This window comes from Drosophila subobscura, chromosome U, assembly GCF_008121235.1.
Source record: "Drosophila subobscura isolate 14011-0131.10 chromosome U, UCBerk_Dsub_1.0, whole genome shotgun sequence".
NCBI lineage: Eukaryota > Metazoa > Arthropoda > Insecta > Diptera > Drosophilidae > Drosophila > Drosophila subobscura.
In genome coordinates, this window is record NC_048534.1 from 11,838,864 (window position 1) to 11,863,704 (window position 24,841).

The following is a 24,841-nucleotide window of genomic DNA, read 5'->3' on the forward strand; positions in this document are numbered from 1 at the left end:
TTATGAAATATCTGATTGATTTTCCTGCACATTTGGGCTCCCTGCCATCGCACAATCCGCACCTGAACATGCGTAAAAAAGCAAAAGAGCAAAATGTGTGTGTAGAGAGAGGACACTGGACTCAAAAAAGAAGCAACGAAAATAAACAAAAGGCAATGCAATTACGTGACAGTGGCAAGGACAATGGCCAGCGCCAACTCATCCAACAAAGGCAGCAATAGAATACAAGGAGCAGAGGCAGTGGCAGTGGCAACAGCAGTGTGGCAGCTTCGTCAGTTGAAGTGGCACGTAATCTAGCAATGGGGCGTGGCCAATGGACAGTGGCAGACACTTTTATTGCAAATCATTTCAAATGCTGCAAATGATAACAACAAAACAAAACGGGACGGCGACGAGGACGAGGACGAGGACGGGACGTGCAAGCAGACATGACATTCTGTGAATGGATGCGCCATGCCCCAAGCACCCATGCCACATGCCACACACATTTCATCGAACTTTTGCGTTGCCTTCTTGCCTCCGTCTGTTGTTCGTTGCATGGAAATCGATTCAAGGTGCAATCATGCTGTCTGTCTGTCTGTCTGTCTGTGATAATTCAAGCGAATCAGGTAATGGATAAACAATGTGGACAGCCATGAAAAAGATTGCAGCTGATGTGCAGAAGGAATGAGAAGTGCAGAAATGTTAACCAAAGAATATATTCACTTGAACAGATGAGCTGGGCTGAAGCAATTGGATGGGTTCTAAGTGAAACGGAGACTGTTTAAAGGTCAAATAAACCTTTAAAATCCACAAACGATTTACCCTTCTAGTGGTTCAACAAAAACAGTCCTTAATGGCCCACCGAATGCATACTCATTCCAATTGAACGAGCTCAATTAAACTTTTGGGCATATCGCCATCAGTTTTTAACAGCTTACCCTCCGCCTCCTCCGCCTGCACCCCACTTGAGCAACTTTCCGCCCCTAGATTTGGATGAACAGTTTAACTTATCATTTGGCAGGGAAGTGCCAGAGCAGAGCAGAGCATGAACTGGGCGTGGGATGAGGCAATCAGAAAGTTTACCTGTGCCCCAAATTGATGCCTTCTTATCTGTGCGAAATCAAACATGAAACTTTTAAGCCTCACACAATTGAGCTTAATATGCTGAAAGTATCTCCCAGCCACAGATGCCACACGAAGGTGCCTGTCAACACAGAATTTCCTGGAAAATATACCCATACCCAGAGCTTAAGTGGAACGCGAATTATGTCTGCCCAAAAACAGAGACTTAGACCCACAACCTGGACTGTGTGTGTTGCCTCTATTAGTTCTGCCTCAAATGAATGGGAAAAGATGCCTGGGAAATCTGGCTGTTGTTTTCATTAGATGACAAATCTGATTTATGTGACATCTGATAGCTGCCCGACCAGGAAGAGCAGACCGCAGGTGGGAGAACTCCTCTTGGGCTGCTCATTTGTGGCCATTTGTTGGCTGGCAAATAAATCTGTGAAGTCATCTCTGGTCATCCCACGGCGGTGTCCTTGTATCCCTGGCACTTATAATTTGTTTGGCTTTGTTCTCGGTATTTATCAAATGTTCTTATTTCGTTGGCAGCTTATTAGTGAAGTCCGGCTCGAGGTCCTCCGTCCCTGTGCTATCCGCAGCTAAGGTGCCGACTTAGGGATAAGTCTGCAGATATTTTGTATTTATTTTCCTTGTTGCTCTCTTTTTTCTGTTGGCTTAGGGATTGTTGTGGGATGTGCATACTTTGCCAGAGGATGAGCAGGGCTAAAGCAAAATGTGGGACTAAGGGGATTCCCTGCTAAAGTTTTCTCTGATTGGGATCAGGATTTGTTTGCACAGATATGAGTGTTGGTCAGCGCTGTTTTTCGCTGATATGCACCAAGGATGAATGGAAGAAACATTTCTTGTCTTATCCACTGAATATTCACACCTCTTTATATGTTCTTCCACATATGTAGAAAGATTCTGTATCTGTTCTGCACATTGCTTAAGTTCTTCTTTTGGCATTGCCCTTTTTTTTTGTTAACTGCTTCTCTTTTTTTACTGCTAATCGTTTTGGCTTCTCTTTGGGTCTCTTTTACCATTTGTTGTTGTCGTCGTCGAAGGTTGTTGTCACGTTCGCCTGGAACATTTTCACGTATTTGAAATATTTTCTTAAAATTACCCAATTTTCTTTGTGTTGCATCCAGCCAGAGAATAAAATACAAAAAATAAATATAAAATAAACAGAAATACAGAGTAGGTTTCGTTCTGCAGCTGGACAAGGTTGCCTTCCTGGCTTCTTCATATAATTGAAGCCGGTTTAATGTGGACCAAACAGCAATTTCATTTGGGGCAGATTTATGTGGGAGATTTTCAGGACAGCAACTGAAAATTGTTGGAAAAGGCAAATTTAAGGAAGAGAATTAAATTGGTAACACACTTATTAAAGTTGCAGAAAGGTATTAGAAGGTAAAAATGAACAAATAGCCAAAGATTTCGACACATTTGAAATTAATTCCTGTCAATTTCCAATGGAGTAGAGAAGAATATTCAGCGGCAGAATAATTTTAGGAAATTCAAATTTATAAAATTCGTATGAAGTAAAACCAATCAAAGAAGTAGCTACAATGTGCGATCAACTAATAAAACTCCAGTTAGTAATTTGATTTTGAAACAAGTATGTTTTATTAATGAATTTCCACGATTCTTCCTCACAATTCGTTCGTTCTGGCTTGGATCGCTCGGGGCGCACATATCGAATGAGGCTTAGAGATATTTACAGAGTTCTAGAGACCGAGACCGAGACCGTGTCCGAGTCCGTGCACGATCCACTCGCTGGCAGCTAAATTCAGTTGAAATTACATTATGGCATTTGATTCGAGTTGAGTTTTTTGTTTGTAAATAATTCGTTTCTGTTTATGTTGCAGCGTTCTTAGGTTTTGAATTCGTTTACTGATTCACATAGATTTTATCGTATAGATTCGAATGCATTTTTGGATTTTCGTTAATTCATTGTTTACTCTTGGCTTTTGTTTTATTTTATACATCTAAAAGTTGTTATTTAAATACACAAATAATTTACACTTACAATTAGCACACACTTATATTTTGTTTTGCTTTTCATTTTAATCTTTATGCCATTTATAGGGGTTCTTCTTTTTTATGGTATTATTTTTTGCTGTAGTTTTATGCTTTCATTTTTAGTAATTTTTATTTTAATTGCAGTTAATGGCTTCGATATTAAATAAGACTTAAAAAACAGTTACAGTTGACAACAATGCAGATTTATATATCCTTATGTGTGTGTGTGAGTGTATATATGTATTTATGTATGTGTGTATGTATATAAATGTAGATCTATGTCCGACTTAAATGGCCATTCACTCGGAAATGCTCACACATTCACAATGCACTGCAATTACCATTTGAATCCATATTTAAATTTATTGTTAATTCCTCGTTTATCCTTTATATTTATAATTTTTTCTCGATTGCTTACTATTAAAATTGGCGCATGGCTTTTGTATTCTCGCTGTTGCTGCCATTGACATCTTAATTCTAATTTAGTTAGCTCATAATCATATTTACACACAGATTTTATTGACATCAAAGAGGGGGAAAACAGAATGGAATCCTTGGACAAAGTTCATTTCTATTTACACAACCAAATAACAAAAATCATTTGATTTTGCTTTTCGCTCGATTTGATTCGTTTTCGCATCAGATCTGAATGGATTTCAATTGTGTTTTATTAAGGCTGCATCACAATCATTTTGCTATTGTTTCGATTTGTTAGTTTGTTCTGTTTTTTTGACCTTTTGCTATTGTGTTCCTAACATTTGGCTAACTAAATTGTGTACACTCTCGTTTTGGATGGTGGCGAAATGGAGCTCGGAATGTTATTAGTTTATACAGAGGAGGATCAAACACTCAAGCACTCACACACCTGTACATACACAGGACACATTCATGGCATTTATAAAGGGGGAAAAGTGGAAGCTTTCCATTCGGTTAATACCCATTAAGACTTTGGCAATTCATATAAATGTACGATATGTTTTTGTTTAGTTTTAAGACTTTTTCCAACAGTCACCAAGTTTTAATTTCTAAATTTGATTAGTTTTTTTCTCTTTTTTCCATTCATTTATATTCATTTTGTTTTGCTTTTAAAATTAGTTGCTTTTTTGGTTTGATTTTTCTGTGTTCCTACATCTAAAATGTTCCTTGTTATTTAATTACAGTTTTCTTTTATGTAAAATGTGCTTCAAAAAAAAAAAAAACTTCAATTAAAAGAAGAAATATTTTTGTGTGGTTTAATCTGCATGAATTTCTAGTGGCTGTTTAGTGCGTTACAAAACTATAGAAAAAGTAGACACTTCGTTGCATTGATTGATCAATCGAATAGGTACAAGCATGGAAGCTTAAAGTAAGAAGTCAGCGGTCAAAATTGAACGAACACTCGTTCGAAGCCATTCTATAGTTTCGCTACGCACTGTACACCATCTCTATTTTCGCTTGAAATGCTGCGTAATCTGTCATCGGTAATCATCGGTCACTAGGCTGACAGACATATCCTTACATATATTTTCCTATATATTTATTTATGTATATTTTATTAAACTCGTAATTTTCCGTGACCAACTTTGGTTGGAGGATTCAACTGCTCAATTATCCTTCATTTTAATGATATTCTTTTTATTATATTTTTGTTGATTTAGTTTATCTACTCGCTTATTCGCTTTTCGTTTTCGGCTCTTTTGTGTGTGTGTGAGTGGGCTTAAAAGGTAATAACATACAATACAATTACATAAATATACATATATTTATATAATATTAAACATTTACTATTTACAATCGGTTTTGCGACCTTTTGGGGGCTTAACATTTTCCGCTGTGGATCGGATAAAACACATTCGCACCTGGCTTTACATACAACTTCGTACAACTATGTTTTAAGTAAGTTTAAATTTAAATTATGTGCTAGATATTTTCTGTTTCACTTTTTACAAATTAAATTCATGAAAGCTTTTTTGTTAACGGCATAAATAAATAAGCTGCATTAGGTTTTCTCTGTTTATCTTTTTTTGTGTGTGTTTTCCTTTTTTTGATTTTCTCTTTTATGTTGAGTTTTTTTTTTCAGTTTTTTTTATGCAAAGCGAAGACGGAAAAATCGGTGAAAACGGTGTGGGAGGGTGAGGAATCCCCCCTTAATGCAGCTACCGTGCAGTCACCGTCATTCCCCGCTGCTGCTGCTGCTGCTGCTCCTGCGTCGCTGAGCTTCGGCTCGCGCTCCTCTGCAAGTCCAACTCCAACGCCAGCAACTCACTCACCAAAAGCTCCTCCGCTTCGCCACCGTCCACGTCAGCAGTTACTCTCTCGCTCTTTTTATCATTCTCTTGTTCTTGCCCATTCTCATCATGTTCTTGATGATCTTTATTTTTGGAGTGGCTGTGCCGTGCGACAGAGATGCCGCCTCCACCCGCCAGGGCTGTCACCGCGGCCAGGGCCAGCAGGAGCAGGGCACTGGGCGCACGGGCCAACAGGAGCGAGTCCGATTTGCTGGCTGCATTTGTTTGAATGAAAAGCGATAAGATTTTGGTAACAAATAATTCCCGGTATGACATACCTTGGACGGGATCGGCGCGTGAGTTGCTGGCGTAGACGGTTTCGCGCGACTCGAGGACGGGCGCCTTCTGTGGGCGATCGCCCTCGACGGACTCCTCGTTGCTGCGCCAATACAATGTCGACAGCGATGCCACGCACTGCAATAGCCAACGAGAATTCAAGTTAGACACCCACTAAATTAGGGCTAATGCAATTCAGGACTTACCTTTAACTTCATGTCGCCGTTGCGGAAATGCTTTTGCTCCACTCGAAACTGGAGGCCCAGCACGGAGGTCTCTAGATGGTCGCGTCCCGACACGATGGTGTCGTACTTGCGCAGCTTCTGCGGCTCGGCGGCCTCTCCATTGACGAACCACGACAGATCCACGGCCGGCTTGGAGCGTCCGGCCGTGCAGTTGATGCGCACCCAATCGCCAATCTGATAGCGCGGACGCCCGCCACTTATCTTCGGTGGTCCCTGGTCCGGCAGAGCTGCAAAAGGGAGACAACAAGTCAGTTTAAGGCCGGAGAGAAAGAGAGAGAGGGTGAGAGAGTGCTGCTAACGAAGTTTGGGCAAAGCTGAATTTCATTTACAGCCGCAGACATTTGGCGGGGGCCAGCAGCACAACATGCAGTGTTGTGCGGGTTTTAGAATTTCGTAATAAACCTAAGCTCTGACGACCACCACAACAGCAGCCACCAGAAGAGACAAGGGGAGAGCAGAATAGAGCAGTGCGGTGGGGGGGAAGGGAACAACAAAGTCAGCGAAGCGCAGCCGGAAATTCAATAAAAGTTCCAGCCGCTGATGCACTGACGGACGTCTGATAAAATTGCGAACAAAAAAATAAAGCGAATTACAAAAAGGGAGAAAAAGGAATGAAATTTGTCAAGTGGAATATGAAATACTCTAACTAAAGGGAGTACCAGGGTCGGTAGCATTCCCTTAAGTTGCACTGATATTGAAATAACTCCATCAAAAGCATCCCAAACTGTCTCTTAAATCCTATACCCATTGATATATTTTCAACTGCTCTCAAAGCTAGACCTTCATCCAGTTAGTGTACCCAAGGGATCTATTGGCTACGTTCCTGTGGGATCCGCTGGATCCAAGCTGGACTCTGCAAACGGAAACGGAAATGGTTTTGCTTTGCTGTTTTTGTTGTTGTTTGCCAAAGGGCCCCGAAAAAAAAAGAAGAAAAACCATCTGGGAGCTGTGCGGCATATGCGTTGGTTTCGTTGTTGAAGCTTTTAAAAACTTTGATTGAAAGCCAAACAGAACCAGAGGCCGGGACCACAGTATGAGCAGCAGCAGCAGCAGCAACAAAAAGCCAGGAAAACAGCAAAACAAAAGCACAGCAAAAGCCCCTCCGTTAGAACAAAAGACACAGGCAGGACGACGAGGGCTAACACTAAAGGGAGACAGTCATGGAGGGGAGAGCAAGAGAGAGAGAGAGAGAGACAGAGCAGTGCTCTGGTACGCCCACGCAAAAGTTTTATAATTGAACAAACGAAATGTCAACGCCAGTTCAAAGTGCTCAACGCTCCACGTGTATTAGTGGTATGCTCGTTGGGGTGCGGTGCCCGTTGGCATGAGGGGGAGAGAGTCACTGCCACTGCCACCCTCACACTTTAAAGCATCTACCGAGAGATATTTTTGTTTTGTTCTTTGCTTTGTTTGCATTTCCCGTGGATTGCGTGGCGGCGTCTTCAGCACATTTTTGGCATTGCCCTGCAGGAAATCTGCTCGAGACGAGACAGAGACCTGGATGGACTCACGGACACAGGGACTCAGGGATCCACGGACAGACAACTTCCAAAATTAAGTTAAACTGTTAAGCTCTGGCAAGTTTTGCCTGTGGGGTTGGGCTGGTCCACTAAGCTTGTTTGGCATTAGAAGCTGGGAATCAAATGAAGCCTGTCAAATGCAGTTCAAATGCTTTTTGACTAAGTAAACACGAATTCGATTGAATAAAGCTGATTGGGTCGGGACAGTCAGCCAACCAGCCGGCCAGTTGCCCAGAATCAGGTGAGCCACTTTGTTAAGCAAAATTAAATTAGCGCTGGACAAGGTTAAACTAATACCCATGGCAGTCGGTTATCTGAAGAACGAAAATAAGCTAGATTCCGTTGCTAATAGTTACTGGTTTGCTATTTTAGTTTATGTAGAATTTAAAGCTGCTTAAAGACAGAAAATACCACAGGGCAAGCAGATGTAGCAGAGCCACAGCGCTGTTAGCTTTCCAGGTTAACAGTGTGTTCAGCCGGGTTAACAGTCTGTTAAGCTCTCCCGTTTACAGCTCACTGTTACCGCTCCAGCTTACAGCTCACTCTTAGCGCTCCCGGTTACAGCTCTTGGTTACCGCTCCCGCTTACAGCTCACTGTTACCGCTCTGTGGGAGCGCTCTCACGATCCACACGCTCTCCTGCCTTGGCTTGTAAGTAACTTCGCCCAGAACTTCTACACCTACAACTCTATCTATAAAGGATGGAAAATAAATAAGCTGTGCACAAATAGCTCAAAATAAACTCATTCTAGTTACTTTCAGAGTAGTATTCAGTAATGTTCCACATTAATTTTGTGTGTTTATTAAATTCTGAGGGCACTGTAGACTGCAGACTTGTTTCACCCAGTTAAAACTTGAAACGAGTTGCACAGAAAGTGAGTGAGCGAGCTGTCCTCCTTAAGCATCGTTCTCTTGTTATCGACTGTTCATGTGGCGACAGCATCAGCCAACACCTTCCTCATCAAAGTTCTGCGTCGACTGGCATTCAATCAACAGGAGCTTAAACACTTCATTTCACTCGCTCCCCACCTCATTCTCATTTGCCCTCTTCGTACTTCTCTCTCTGTCTCTCTGCTGTAGCTTTAAAGTACAAACACCATTCTGTGACAAGTTTTAAGAGTAAAAGTCAAAGTCGCCGGCGACGTCAGACGCAGTTCGCCCCCACCACAGCAACCCGCTGAGCCACAGCAGCAGCCAACCAGTCAGCAGTCAACGCCAAATGGCCGCAATTTCTAATTAGAGTTATAAGTTTTCGCCTGACTTTCAGCAGCTACTACTACGAGTATATAGAAGGAGGATATAGGAGGTGCTGAGAAGCTGTATATACTTACACACAACAACCATATCGCCATGCTCGGTGACCGTTTGGAAGGATGGCGCCTCACCGGAAACCTCGCAACGGAACCGTCCCGCCGAGTTTAGATTGACGTCGCGCAGCGTAACAATCGCGTCGCTTGAGTTGTGCAACTGCAATTAAAAATGGTAGAGAGTGAGAGAGAGAAAAGAGAGTGAAATTGTTGAATGATGGCACTGAGAGAGATGGAAGATGGTTAAAATTAATGTAACGAAAAGTGGGCGAAAAGTTGTTGCACTGCTCGACCCACTTCACTTTTCCCTTCTCCAGCCAATGACGTTGTCATTGGCAGTTTCAATGGGCTGGGTTGCTTGGGCAGGGGCATGTTGGCAAAGGGGGCGACATGCAGCCACTTTGGACGTTAATGTAACGTAATTGCTTTTGAAAACTGCCGCAGTTTCGCATGTTTTTCATTGCCCGCTTCGGCCGCTTCTGCTACTTTACTTTGTGCTTGTTCCTCTTGCTCCTTGTGGTACCCTGTAAAAGTCGGTGTGAAGACTTTTCGATCGGATAAAGTATTCCGCTGTATTTCCCCAACAATCCAGCTGCCGGGTATCTTTAAGTCGTTATTCCCCCTACAGCCTACTTCTTATTTGTTTTTAAAATGCCTTTTAAATGTCGGAGCTCAGTGCCACGTCTTATGCCTCACCCTCGGCAGAGTCCCAACGTCCGAGAGGGTCAGTGTTGAATGTCTGACCAAAAAAGGGTTAGGCAAATATTTCACTTGAACTTTAAGCCATTAAATCCCGGGTCTATAGCGCTGGGTGTGGGAGATGTTGGAGTTAAGGTGGACCGGGGATCAGTTTCCCCTGCCCTCGGCCACTCGGTGTGTTATCTGGCGGAGCAGAAAAGTGCACTTTGTTATCTTTTATTGCGCATTCTTTCGGCCCTCTGCCCACCAACAATCTACCCTCGTCCTTTGCTGTTGTTTTAACCTAATTTATAGTTTACCACACGGACAGAAAACGCAGACGAAGAGGCAGCGGGCAGCACAGGTAAACCTCACGTCTAAGCAACACAGCAAACAGCAACAAACTATTCCCAACTGCAATAAAACAAAACCGAACAGCAGAGCAGCCACAGAGCCACAGCCACAGAAGCAGCAGGTCCTCTGCCCACTGTTCATGGTCCGCCCTCCCCCTCCCGAAGTCACTCAAATCGATTATGCTAAAACAATATCCAGCAAATGGAGCTCCCCCCCTCTTACACTAACACTTACACAAACACACACGCGTACATGCGCATCAATTGGTTATCGCTAACTGGCATCTTCTGCCGGCCCCAACATCAAAAAGTTTACCGCTAAGCAGCGAAAAGAACAAAAGCGACAGTGGGAGGAAGGCATGAAGTGAGTGGCTAAAAGTGTTTGCTCTGCGGTAAAGCGAGAGGGAGTAACTGTTTAATTTGATTACTTTAAATCTCAACTTCAGGAATAACTAAAGAATGTTTCGACTCAATTCCTCAAGGAATATTATTTTCTAAATAATCAATTTCCTTCCAGTAATCCCCTGGGAAATCCATAATTGCGCTTCATGGCACACTCAAATCTTATTTTGTGGCATTTATTCTCACCAATTCCCATAGTGGCACAACGGAAAGCGCTTTGCGGTAATGTGGTATGTGTTGCTTTTGCTATAACGCGCTTTATGGACACACTCGGTCACGCCCACCACCGCTACCGAAACGCAAAAGCGCAACTTGAAATATTTATTGCACTTAAAGAGAGACAGAGGGATGGACTGGCACACAGAGAGAGATAGCGGGGCGAAAGAGAGGCACTCACGAACAAGGCGTCACAGGACGTACGGACGGATGGACGGACGCATTCATGGGAAAACAGATTTCACTTTTTCGGTAGCCGATTAGTGGGAAGGAGGGAGGAGGAGAGGAAGAGAGCGCAAGAGAAAGAGAGTGGCAGGCATGTCGAATGTTGCCATTGCCATCAACCAGGTCCGATTGTCTGCTCACGTGCTTATCTGCCACTGGCTCTACACCCCCATCACACAACACCAACTATTCCTCCCAGGAAGTGCCGTTGGCTCTGCAAAAGCGGTGGTGGTGTAGGAATCGCAATCGAAATGGGAATGGGAATGGGAATCGGAGATGGAGGTGGAGTTGGTGTTACCCGGCAGCGTCTAGTGCATTGTTACGTGCCAAAGTTTTAGTGGCAAAAATAATGGAGCGACGCCATTCTAAGTGCTCTACATCCATCCTTTACATGCACTCCGCTTCGGTTCGGACTATTAAACAGTTCGATCTGGCAATTCAAAAAACATCCCTACCCTCCATAAGTATATGCACACGGCATGTTATATGTATCTACTTTCAAAACTCTTGGCTACTCTTGCAGCAGTCCTGCTCCAGCGGCAGGTAACAAAAATTAAACTCGAAATTTACAACAAAACTCGGAGAGAATTTCCAACGACTAAGAATATCCAAAGAGTAATAAACTACGAACTTTGTTGGGTTCCGAAAGTCTTGGTATTTTCAGGTTAAATATATTGGAAAATGTTTAGAAAGAAAACCATATATTTTGGGGGATAGAATCTAAAATATTTCGAGGTTTTTCTGTTTTAACTTTTTAACAAAAAACTCCTTAAAACTCTATGTATATGTATCCCGGCTCTAATCATCTTTCGTAGCTGAGAAACCTCTCCCAAGTCACCTCCCGTCACATTTCTGCAGAAATCCCTGACTCAGGTCAGTTTTTTGTTATTCAACTAATTTTTAGAAGGATGCACAAACGAGTCTAGTAGTTCTTTTGTCTCTCTCAGTCTGGCTGCGAAGGTAGCGTAGCGCATTGTCTGCACGGGTAAGGCCCTACCTTAGACCCACCCAGCAGACCCCAAACCCAGCCCCAACCCTCACCGCAGCTCACCTCGTTCAGTGTAGCGATAAACAATTCGCTATTCTTCGCAAAAACACACTCGCACATGTAGACCATAAAAGGAGAGGAACATAAAAGAGGATTGAGAGAATACACTGGGATACACAGGGACATGATGTGTCCCTCCCACCCAGTGCATTGTTGTTTCGGCAGCCACCGCAAAAAGTATGCAGCGTTGTTTGTAATGTTTAGTTTTAGTGAGACACACACACCAACACACTCCCGGACTGTTGCAACTTTTTTCCTTTTGTTGCGCTCTCCATTGGGGTAGAGACTTCGTATACTCACATCAACTTTAACACCTGGGAGCAGGAAGGTCTGAGCCGGCGGCATATCCCTGGGCACATAGCGATAGAACTCGTTGCCATCCTTATACCATTTCACCGAGTACAGGGCCTCTCCGTCCAGATCGTAGAGGCATTCCAGCTGCGCCGCTGAGCCCTTAATCACGTAATTCGGTATGCGGACCTCGACCAGTCGCAGGCCAGTAATGAAATCTGCAATGCGAAAGAGTGCGACAAAAATTATTTATATATTTTTTTCGTTGCTATTTTTTTGTACAGATGACTTAAATCATTAATCGGGGTGGGGGTGAATGGAGGGAGTGGAGGGGCCACCATGATTGATTTATGCGGGTGGAAATTTTAATTAATTACAAAAGTTTATTTTTACTATGGCCTGTGTCAAGCCTGAGTGATGAGCCAGCCCTTTAATGTATATTTTATATAATTTATAAAAACATCAAACTCTCTTCCTCTTATGGCTCTTTTAATTTGTAAAAGTGCTGCTTACATAAGGTGCACTTGGAGAAATAATTATGGGTACAAACACCTTTAGTTTCTCGGCTTTAACTAAATGGAAATATGCAACTGGCTGCAGAGAATTCCCTTGGCTGTAGTAATGCTTCCAAATGATTGCTTATTTATTTTTCCAAGTGTAAATGCAATATATAACATTTATTATATATTCGATTAATAAGTCAATGTGATGACAGGAATGTGATGTTTTGGTTTTGCAACATGATTGAGTGCCTGATTTATGCATTATGCTCGCTCCTCGCTCCACCACTTCGCTGAGTCTTCAACTTTTGCCACTCACTGTGGCCACTTGCTCGCTCTGTCTCTATCTCTATCTTTATCTCTATATCTTTCCTTGTCTAGAGCTTTCTCTGTCCCCTCTTGAAGGCCCGTCTCGGCTCTTGTAACATTTTATGGCAAACTTGTTTATTGTCAATATTGACAATGATACAAGCCCACAAAGAGAGTGAGGGAGAGCAGCACCCTACAATACATGAGAGAGAGGGGGAGTGGAAGAGCTGGATAGACTATGTTTGAGCACACACACACACACACACACACACACCTACTCTCCTTCTGCGTGTCCTACATTATTACAGTGCCTGCGGCTGTCACTCCAGAATGACTGCTCACATGGATGCCCTTCTAGACTCACCCCCACCCCATCATTCCTCCTCTTACCAATCGTTGCACATTACAAGTGTAATAAAATGTGAAAGGATATTATTGTATACATAGGCATCCCTCCACCCATACATCAGGGAATTCCCAGCTCTGGCATGTGTGTGGGAATATTTCAATCTCTATGAGTAATAATATAATATATCCTTGGCTCTCTTCTCTGTGACTTGCAATTGTTGTCGCTCCACTTGAGGCTCAGTTTGAGTGCAATGTCGTGTCCGAGGCGAGGACAGGACATTTTTGGGTTGAGCAATGATTTGTGGCATTTTTGATGTCTGAGGCGACATTTCATGAATGACACTCTTAATGTTGTCCAATTCAATTATGAAATGGCAATCAACCGAAGATCGAATGGATTCCATTTGAACTGATGGAAAATAAGCATTGAAGCAGATTGTATTTAGGTTATGGCAGAAAGAGAGAGAGTTTATAATCTCCGCACAATGCATTAAGACATTAAATTTCAGTTATATTTGAGTATTCGGGAATGAGCGTAATTACAACAAAAGTGAGAGCTCAGGGCAAACATCCAGAAGCAAACCATATCGAAATAATCTTTGCTTAACCCTCTTACTAATATAATGCTTTATTTTAGGTTGAATCATCTTCTAGATTGTAATTGGAATTATTGTTCTTTACATTATTCGTTTTGTCTAAATTTTCAGAGCGAAAACAGCTACAACTTAATCACAATGCAAACCTGCAACACCCCATCAGGAATGCTGATAAACAAGCCTGGAAATTCATAAACATATGTAGAAATATACACTCAAGTATGCACATATGTACATACATTTATGTACATATATATTTACATATTTACATAAGTCTCTCTCCGTGTAACATCTCCAATTTGTTGGCTTAGAGATGCACAGTCAGCCCTTGCCCCTCCCTTGTAAGACACCACCCAGGTGTAAGAGTACTTTAAGATGGCACTTGCTGCAAGTACCTGGCCACAACTCGCCACAAAGTTGCACCAACTGACAGCCAGGCCAGCCGAGGACAGAGCGGGACAGAGGGACAGACATTAATGAGACTGCCTGGGTGAAGTTTTTTTTTTTGTTGGCAAGAACGCACACACGATGCAACAACACTGTGTTGGCCAGCATCCCAAAAAAATAAGGAAAACTCAACTCCATACAAAAGAAAATGGTGAAAATAAAAGGGAAAACCAACGGAAAAACTTTCATTTTACTTTTGGTCTTGGAGTGAATTTAGGTTGCATGCTCTCTGGCGCTCACACTCATTAATTCTGCTTAAGAGTCGAACTGCAAATGGAGAACTACTGAGCGAAAGTAACATCAGAAATGGTGTTAGAAGTCGCGACAGAACGCAGGAGGAAGTAGAGCATCAAGAAGAGGCTGTAAAGATATGCGGAATATTACATACCCTAACTGATTGATTGATTCTGTGGAGGATATACAATTTACCCCTTCAAAACTGATCTAATTTCAACTCTTTATAGATATATTTAAAGTTAAGGCATATGTCTAAAGCATGTTCTAGGTGTTAGCCCGAAATACCCTCTTCAAGGGCATAGCAAAGGCAGAAGAGCTCCAACCGGCAGCATCACCTCCAGCGCCAGCGGCAGCGCCAGGAGAAACTTTCTCTTTGGGTAATTTAAGTAACTTTGTCATTTGGGGGCGCCTTGACACACTCACACACAAAAGTACATGCACACACCCGAGCACAGTGTCAACAGGGCAGACAATGGGTGTGTTGCTACTGGAGTTGAAGTTCGGGGTTTGAGTGGAATTAATATGCTCAGGCTGCGACCTCTGCCAAGTGAAAAATCAATTTCCCTTTTCCCCCCACCACACACACACACACACACACACACACACACACATCCAAAGAAATTCTTTCCATCCTTCTGCTTCTTCCGTCAAGTTTTTCCTGCTGGGTAGGAAAACTTTCCTTTCATACTTCATTGGGGTTAAGTGATTAAATTTGCAAGGGAACCAACATAATGCGAATACCAAGAATCAGCAGCCAAAGAGTGAGCGTGAACTGGAATGCGAAAAAGAATAAACTTTTGCACATATGACACGAAAATTTATGCAGACACTGTCCCTCCCTGCACCTCGCTGAAGCTGAAGCATAATTGCTGGCAAGTCGAAACTTTGCTGTGGCAAATGATTTGAAGACAACACGTGTCCCATGAATGAAGGGAGACATATCCAAATGTGATGTGTGTCTCATGGCAGAAGATTGTTAAATGGGTTTGAAGAAAAGAGCACAGAGCAATACTTTCAGACTTTCTTCAGTGTAAAATTAATTTGAGACTACGAACACGACTCCATCCACCATCTCTCTTCAATCGAAAGCTTCCTCCTCCATAACCCTCCAAATTGTTGCCCTTTTTATGCTACACGGCTATTTTCTTGAATCTTCCACTTCCTTCCACAATTTCTTGGCATCTGTCCCACTGTGACTGTTAACAGGCGACAAATCATGTTCGATTCCATTGTGCCTTTGGGCGTTTTCAAAAATCCTTCGACCGTCTCATCTGTTGCTGTGGTGCCCCCAAGCGGCGTTTGTTTAAGCTGTCATCGGTATGGTGTGTATAGTGGAGCGGGGGGTGGTGTGTTAGAGGGGGGGACTGTGTGATATTGAAGAGGGAATATTTGGTGTGTGGCCCACGTGTGGGGCAGGTCACTGTATCGTTACACTATTGCTGGTCCATCTTTAATCTTTGGCAAAAAGTTAGCCTCGTTAGAGACTTTTCCTTTTTCTTCCCCAGGTCCTTCTCCATTCTCCACTATTGCTTCGTTTCCTCCTTCCTTTTCTTTTTCTTCTATTTTTCTGCCTTTTTTCGGGGGTCCTCGGGGCCGGTTCAGGCTTAATATCCGTTGCCATCGCCATTGTTGTGGATGTTGTTGGTGTTGGTGTTGGTGTTCTTGGTTTATTAGTAGTTCGTGCCAGGACACGGCCAGGCAGTCCTGGCCTCATGCAGCACATGAAAGGACGTACAGGAAGAAGAAGCTGTTTGCCTATGTAAATGTCTGCACATGAGCCAGGACCCTCCTCCTCGTCGTGGTCTTCATGCTCCTCCACGTCCTGCCAGCCAGTGCAAACAATGGCAGTGCGTGTGAGAGAGTGTGTTTCTGGTCCTGCCCCTGCTGGTGTGGCCACTGCCCGAGGTAGCAATATTTGCTTTCTTTGCTCTCATCATTTGCATATAATGGCTCTGTAAAAGTTCATAAGGATCTGGGCCGGGATATGGCCGTTACCATGGCAGAGATGCGATGCCTGCAATTCGATTGTGGAATTTAATAAAAACCCCGTTGCAGGCTATGCATTCTCAGCGACTTAACCCTGTTACAGTGGCAGCTCCAAGGGCAGGACATCACTTATGAATGGTCAACAATTTTATGTCCTAATATACATCACAATTTATTAGCTGCATAGACATTTTTGAGAAGGCAAATTGAGTTGCATAAATGGACATGGAGAACTCTCTTTTAAGTCAATATCAGCCTTGTTGGAACCCAAAATATCCGCTCTGGAAAGCTTTCACTGTAGATCCAAAGCAAAAGAAAGCTACAAAAATTGATTCCGCTCCAACAAAACGAAACTAGAATCGGAAAGTGGCAAAATAGGAAGAGGATACCAGGGAATTTTTACTGCTAAAATATTTCACCAACTAGGATTCGCCTTCTCCTTCTCCCCCTCTCTCCCTCTCTCCCTCTCGCTCTCTTTGTACCTTCTGCTATCTATTTTTGCCCCCTAGGATACGGAAATATTCGCGACTCTCGCTTGGCCTGACTTTAATGTGTCTGGGGGCCATGGGCCGGCCGCTGGGCGTGGCAAGCGCAACAATTACTTCAGACCTCCCTGGGGCAACATCAAAACTGGAAAAAAGCAACGGAAAATTGTATGGAAAATGAAAAGAAAACAAGGCGAAATGATGATTAGAGGAAGGGGACTGGCACTGCGATTGGTACTGGGACCCTGGACCCTGGACCCTGCTGTCCGTTGGGCCTCGGTTCAAATGGAGGTTAAACTGGACGAGGCTGTAGTTACAGTTATAAGCAAGCAGTCCTGCCCTGCCCTGCCCTGCCCACCCCCATTGCCGGCATAAATATTAAATTGCTGAGACAATAAGATAAGAACATTGCCGAGCCTTGATTAGGGCCAGGAAAATAAAAGAAAAGGGGCGTGCATATCTATAATTGAGGGGGTTGCTTGCAGGTCGGGGAAATGCTTTAAAATTTGTGTAAATTCGGGCGGGGTGGGGTTCGGATTGCGGGGATAATAAATGGGGAGGATTAACCCCAATTAGTTTGGGTGGGATTTAGTTTCTTGTGTAAACTCGAAATGTGAGGGGTGCCCTGTGCAATGTTTGGCTTGAAATTTGTTTAGCTTTTTTCCCAGTTTTGCTCTTTATTTTAAAGAATTTATGGAAGCCTTCTTGGGATCTTGTGTAGATCCTTTGCCTGTTTCAATCTCTTGTACTCATTATCCAGAAACCTCTGTAATCTGTATCCCATGTGTTGTATCTTTTGTCCTTTATGTTTTCTTATGGGCCCTACCCATTCGCTCTTTATCTTGCCTTTTCCTGTAGTATTCACTTCCTCTCCATCATCATCATTATCCTGCTTCATGAATTTCAATAAACCTTTCCCTATCCTGCCCATCCATCGTACGTTTCTTTGTATGTATCTTTGCCTTTGTCCATATTTATTGATAAACCATGATTTACGCTCATTATTTGCTTTACTGCGTACACAGCCACACGCATGGACATGGACATGGACATGGACCCACAGAAGAGGCAGCTTATTTGCAATTGTGTTGGTGTTGAGCAATTTTGCCTCCACACACATCAATGCCAACAGTAAGAAGCAGCGATAACAGCAAGAGCAACACCAGCAACAGCAACAACCGCATTGAGCAGGCGATGGATAAGTACGAGTAGTAAAGGGAAGCGGAAGGAGTGAGAGCTGGAAGCAACAACTAGAACTGTCAGGCCTGTGCAGGGTATACTCATTGTGGGGTAAGTTGGTTCATTCTGCTTGAAGTTCCTAGTCCTTGCCTTTTGTTTAATGTGCCTTGGGCCCTGTCGCCATTTGAGTAACGCCATTATATTCATTAGCATCACACACTCCCACTCTTACAAGCTCCCGGCACACACTCTATCAAGGCCTCTATGTCTGTCCCACTCCCACTCAGGCTGGTGCGGCTCAAGAACAAAATTGTTGCTATTGTTATGCATTGCACATTCTACACTCTCTCTGACTCACGCTCTCTCTCTCTCTCTCTCTTTGTGTCTCTTGTGTGTGTGTCTGTTTGTCTTTTCCTTTGACTGGGTTTATTTTGGTTCTGATGCGGCGGCGGCTTCTTTCTCCTACCACTCCACGGATTCTCTTTTCCTCTTTTGCTAGAGTTTTGTTTGCCTATTGTAGCTCTTGCTGTTATTTTGTTCATACCCTGTACTGAGCAGAGGTGTATTCAATTCGTGACAAAGTATTTCCGCAATCATTAATTATTATTTATATTTATGATACACATTTATAGATGTGCAGCTGCCAGATCTGCCAGAAAACCACAGTGTAAGCCTGTTGAATTCCACATTTAAAGGGTATCTCAAAGTCGCTTTGACAACTGTCGGCTTAGTTCTCGTTTTATATATTTTTTTTCTCTTTCGTGTAGTATTTTCGCTGACTGGCGTCAGTAATTTGCTCCTTATTGAGATGTTTGTTTATTTACCGAGCAATTTGTATTCATTGTGCGGCACACAGAGACGGAGGCGGCGGTGGAGCCATGGTTTCCCCCTACACCACACTTGTATCCCGTTAAGTTTACGATGTGCTCCTGGCTTTGGCCTTGGGTAAGTTATAGTTTCCGCAACTCATTTCGTTGCTGTGGTTTGGTTGAATTGATTTTTATGCCGCCATCAGTTGGTCATCTTCTTCTCTCTTTCCTGCTTCTGCTCTCTCTCTTGCCCTTGCCCACTCTCTTTCTCGCTCTTTTGGCCAATTTAATTGTTTATTTTTGTGGTTTTCTCTGGAGAACGTTGCCTGCGGCAGGGGCCATGGCCATTAGCCGGCTGAGTTAATTTATTTGCAATTAGTGAAATTTTGTGTGTGCTTAGGGTCAGCAAAGGATTCATTAAAGGATGCGAATGGTATGCTTCAATTACTTTCTTTCTCTGTCTATAAATAAGGGCTTACAGAGTGTGTTGCAGAGGTATGGATTGCTAATTGGATGGACTTTATTTCTGATCTGTGGTTTTAAAATGTTAAGGAATTCATTTGCCATCTTCATACATAATTTTACGGAACGCATTGTCTAATTTAAAGTTCTCTATCGCCCACTTTATATACAAATGAGCCATGGGTATTGGGCCTAAGGCAAGCAGAAAGTTTTCCCTTCAAATTGTCGAAAAATGTTGTGACTAGAGCCATGTAATACTCGTATGCCATGCACATAATGGAAACCCCAAACTTGTGCTGCACTTGAACTTTACTCAGAAATGGGAGAGTGGAACAGACAGTGGGCGGGCGAGAGAGTGAGAGTGGTAGGGAGGAGGAAAGTGAAGCAGAGAGAGAGAGAGAGTGTGAGTGTATGCACACGTCGCCTCTGGGCTGCATCATGCACTGGCTGTAACATTTTGCTAATGGAGCTTAAAATTTATGTAAGCTATTGTCGAGCTTTATCCCCCGCTTCCGCACTACCCCGTCTCTTTCGCTTACACTGCACTGGATGCAACCAACACCCATGTCATGCAGGCATGACTGTCGTTGCTGTTGTTTTCGAAAAATGGTATGGGGTAGGTGGAGGGAGTTACCAAAAAAAAGAGGAGCATATTGCATACTTTTGTGCATGCAAGCTGAAAATTAAAAGCGCTTACGTTGGCACACAGCACAAAAAGAAGTGGAAGGAGGAAGAAAGGAGACGGGTAAAACCGAATAAGGACAAACGTAAGCAAATGAAACGAACCGGCAGCTAAATGCACAGTAATGCAATGCCACCCCCTCCTGGCACAGCCACGTGCCTGTCTCTCTGGGTCTCTCTTAAACCACAGTCGTAGGACAGGCAAACAAAAAACAAAAGCGCTCTCTTGATCTACAGCTCTCTGGGGCTCTGCCATTGCAATGCCGTTATAATTTTCGCATATTAATGACGGGCGCCAAGTCAAGCAAAAGAAAGCAGCGCAAGCAGCGGATAGCAGTGGAAACAGAGCGAGAGTGAGAATGAAGTGAGCGAGGGAGAAAGAAACGGAATTATAACAGCTTTTGACTTTGCTGTTTCTGTACCCTTGCAGAGGGTATTACACCATTAGGAAGATGTTTGCATTATCATCGCTGCAGATGAAATATTGGATTAAGATGTTTACATTTCAGCTTTCTGGAACTTTGCACAGACCCAGAAGTTCGTTCATATGTTAAGTGCCATACCAAAGAGGTTAAGTAAATTAATTTGTAAGGGTATCTGGTGGGGTATCCTTAGAGGGCACCTTCTGTTACGTTTTCGCCTAGCTTTGTGCTGTCTTATGACTTTTGGCACGAAGTGCAGCTGTTGGTGCAGATGATGATGCGGCTGCTGCCTGCGGATTCTGCTACTGCTCTGATGATGATGCTGATGAGGCAGACGATAACGTCGCCGATTTGCCACATGAATACAAATACAGCGAAGGGTAAGAGTCCAGCAGAGAGAGTTAGCAAAATAGAGCGAGAGATAGATGGAGAATGTACCCATGCGATGCCATCTATCTGTGGCGCAGGAATAATTTAGTGCTCTGTAGAATAAATGTTTCAGTTAAATTTTAGCAATTCATTGCAGGGAGAAGACGGAGAAGCAGAGGGAATCAACAGCCCAGAACCAAGGAAATTGTTGAATTTTTCATTTCTCTTTCGCACTCTCCCTATCTCTCTCTCTCTCTCTCTCTTACAGGCGGCGACACACATGGAAGCTCTGCTTATCTCTGCATCTCACTTGGTCTTGGTCTGGGACTGGCTTCTTGTTGTAATTACTCTCCGGATCTCTCTTAAGCCATTTGTTTGACTTGAAATTTATCTGGATATTTGACTCTCTCTCTCTCTCTCACTCTCACTCTATGTCTTTCTCTCTGCTTTGTATTTTCCCCTTCGACTCACACTGTGCTACTTCGTGATTTCCTCTCGTTTGATTGGACAAAAACTTGTATCGTATTTCAGTTTGGAATACAATTAAATGTACAGTTTGTAAGAGAAAAAAGCAATTATTAATCAATGGAAGAACCTAATCTGGCAGCTGGCAATCGATAGCACTGAGAAACAAACTTGAAAGCACAAGGAGAAACTTATTTTCAGGATAATAATTGGCTCAAGTTTTCTACTCAAGAGTAAAAGTTTCAATTATAAACTTAATAATTATAAAAAGTAAACCAGATGGAATCCAAATAGCTGCAGCTGGAAATGCAAAACGAATAGCGGAAATAAATGAATTACTCAAATGACCAACGAAGCGAGAAATGCAGAGAAGCAGCGACAGGCTTTGTGTAAAATTATGCCACCAATGAATCGAATTTGAAGTAAGAATTCCGACCTCTACAGAGACGAGAACCTATGATTAACATGGAATATCTTTTGGCTAGGTGATGTATTTTTACTGTAATGAATTTAGCCATTTGCGTCAGCCACATGACATGGCAGTACGTCCGTCTTATCATGTTTAAACGAAAATAAACCGCTAATGCGCTACCACAAAATCCAACGGTGAGCAAGAGCTAAAAATAAATATTCGTGAGGTTTGAGCAGGGAAAGGAACAATAAACTTACTGATGCAAAAAATTCTTCCCCACAATTGACGCATTTACTTTTCAATTCTTTTACATATGTCTAATTAAATTTAAGCAGTGCTTGGGCTTCTCATACATACACACTTACATATATGTATATGTACATAAGCATATATGTACATATGTATTTTTAAAGAACATAAATACCTTTTCGATTTTCATAGCAGCCCAAACTCCATCACAATGACATAATTCTTTTATAATTCCATTAAATACTTTATCAATTTCTTAATAATATTTTATTTCCACTGAAATGTTATTCAATTTGTAGCCAATTTCTGATTATTTTAATTTGATCGAGTAGAAATACTTGCTCGCCATGAAAAAACAGTTGGAATTTATTCAACACGCACACACAGACACACGCAAAACCAATCAGAATTGTTGATTCAAGATGATGCGATTAAGATTCCTGTTGCTTAGTGTAATCGGAGAGTGGAGCAACATTTTGCGGTAACTCTCGACAACCAAAAAAGGCCTTGAGATAGTCATCAGCGAAGAGAGAGAGAGAAAGAGAGGACATTGAGGAAGTGCGTCTTGTCGCTGGATGCTTATTGAGGCTTAGATCCGATTTGCCAAAAGACAAGCCGCCCATGAAATTGTTTGTTTATTGAAAAATGATTGTGCGGCGAGGAGAGCGGCAAAGCGATGGTGAGCAGCGGTTGTGGATAGGAGGGGCGGGTGGTGTTTGTAAGGATGAGATTTTGTGTAAGAGGAAAACCAAAGACAAGAAACCGAAACCAAAGCAGACAGGCAGACGGCAACAACAGTAGCGAAGTTCAAGACAACAGCGTCAAGAAAATCGAACTTCAGTTGGCGAAGTTTTTATACCCTTCCCGAGACACAGGTGGGGTGAGATTAAGCTACAGATGGTTGGAAAATAATTCAGAGATATATGATTTATAATACAAATAATTATATTCCTACTGCTTGCAGAATACACTGCCAATCAGACGAATAGACTCACGAGTTTTCCAAGTGAAAAGAGGTTTCTAAAAGTCCAGCAGCGAATGATAGTGGAGCAAATTTATTTTTCCACTAATCAAGATTCTTTTCCTTGTTTGAAAAGTAAAGAATTCGACTTCTAAGTGGAGAGGTTTTTTTTTTATGAATTATTTTGTGTAAATACCCCAAAAAAAAGGCCCGTTTTAGCGATCACCGAATAGACTCAATAATGAATATTAGGTAAAATCTTTCAAAAGCTTTATAATAAATATTTTTTTTATAATGTTTGGAGCTTAACTAATAATGTTTGTGGAAAACTTTTTTGGAATTGCTTTGTAATGTCCTTCAGGACATTAAAATTAAGGGGATTCAAAGGGTTCAATTAAAGCTCGCTGCAGGCCTGTCTGATGCAATTATGAAATGGTTTAACTTCTTAAAATTGTTGACAGGACTCATATCCTTTACGTAAAAGCTATCCCCATGCGATCCCTGCAAAATTCTGATCAGGAGAGAAAAAAAACTTCAAAATTAGGTGAAAATTTGAGTCTTTCATCCACTTCTTTATCAATTTACCGTTATATTTCGTGCGAGTATCCTGGTGAAATTAGCACGACCGTGTGACAAAAATGTTGCAGAATCTCACCAAAGGACTTTAAGAGTAGCTTTCCTACTGATTTACTCAACATCCACGAAACAAATCGGGTGTCAAGTGCGCCATAAAAGCAAATGGAACCCAACACCAGTATGGTCCTCAAAGGACTATTGTAACGAGTCAAAAAATTTTCTTTTTTTCTTAGATCATGAAAGAATAATTAAATCGACCTATTCTTTTCAAATTAAAACTTTTTTTATAAAAAAAAACGGATACAAAAAATTCGGTTTCCGGTGTCATGACACGCGCGACAACAATGCAAGAATCCTTGCGAGACCCAGTAAGAGGATAACTTTTGTCTAATTTCAATAATACCACAATGCTAATAACATTTTTTTGTCACACGGTCGTGCTAATTTCACCAGGATACTCGCACGAAATATAACGGTAAATTGATAAAGAAGTGGATGAAAGACTCAAATTTTCACCTAATTTTGAAGTTTTTTTTCTCTCCTGATCAGAATTTTGCAGGGATCGCATGGGGATAGCTTTTACGTAAAGGATATGAGTCCTGTCAACAATTTTAAGAAGTTAAACCATTTCATAATTGCATCAGACAGGCCTGCAGCGAGCTTTAATTGAACCCTTTGAATCCCTTTAATTTTAATGTCCTGAAGGACATTACAAAGCAATTCCAAAAGTTTTCCACAAACATTATTAGTTAAGCTCCAAACATTATAAAAAAAATATTTATTATAAAGCTTTTGAAAGATTTTACCTAATATTCATTATTGAGTCTATTCGGTGATCGCTAAAACGGGCCTTTTTTTTGGGGTATTTACACAAAATAATTCATAAAAAAAACCTCTCCACTTAGAAGTCGAATTCTTTACTTTTCAAACAAGGAAAAGAATCTTGATTAGTGGAAAAATAAATTTGCTCCACTATCATTCGCTGCTGGACTTTTAGAAACCTCTTTTCACTTGGAAAACTCGTGAGTCTATTCGTCTGATTGGCAGTGTATTTATTACTATGACATCTCTCTTCAATCAGTAGAAACTTCCATTCCGCATGCCTTCATTTTCGATCTAAAAATCCTCATACCCTCTGCAAAGAGTACAACAACTGCCTCCACGAAGACGGGTGGCAGGCAAGCGATGCGATTAAGCGATAACCCGAAATGCGAACCTTAAGCCGCCAAATGGTCTGTGAATGTTGGAAGGCTGCCCAAGAGCCGGCTTGTGCCCGTCCTCACGGCCCTCCCCTCCCTCCCTCTCACAGCCGTCGACTGGGATGTCCTCTGCCTGTGCCCTCCTCTGTCCTACTCTGGCCTGGTGTGGTCCGCTGTCCTTCTCTGTAGGCTTTTGTCGGCTTTTGGGGACCCATTATCATTTTTGAAATCAATCTGTTTACAAGGAATAAAC

The 24,841-nt window shown here is 42.3% G+C and overlaps 1 protein-coding gene across 3 annotated transcripts in view; it reads right to left on the reverse strand.

Moving 5' to 3' along the window:
- Positions 1 to 5,087: 5,087 nt before the first annotated feature.
- Positions 5,088 to 24,841, reverse strand: part of LOC117900705 — an 83,314-nt gene continuing 63,560 nt past the window's right edge. For 2 of the 3 annotated variants that reach the window (XM_034811160.1, XM_034811159.1), the window contains exons 3-6: positions 11,906 to 12,114; positions 8,708 to 8,843; positions 5,819 to 6,084; positions 5,088 to 5,750 (exon numbers count right to left, since the gene is read on the reverse strand). In XM_034811160.1, the coding sequence (XP_034667051.1) occupies positions 5,205 to 5,750; positions 5,819 to 6,084; positions 8,708 to 8,843; positions 11,906 to 12,114 (1,157 nt within the window). In that variant the 3' untranslated portion in view covers positions 5,088 to 5,204. The remainder of the gene's footprint in view (positions 5,751 to 5,818; positions 6,085 to 8,707; positions 8,844 to 11,905; positions 12,115 to 24,841) is intronic. The other variant, XM_034811161.1, reaches the window with a different exon arrangement.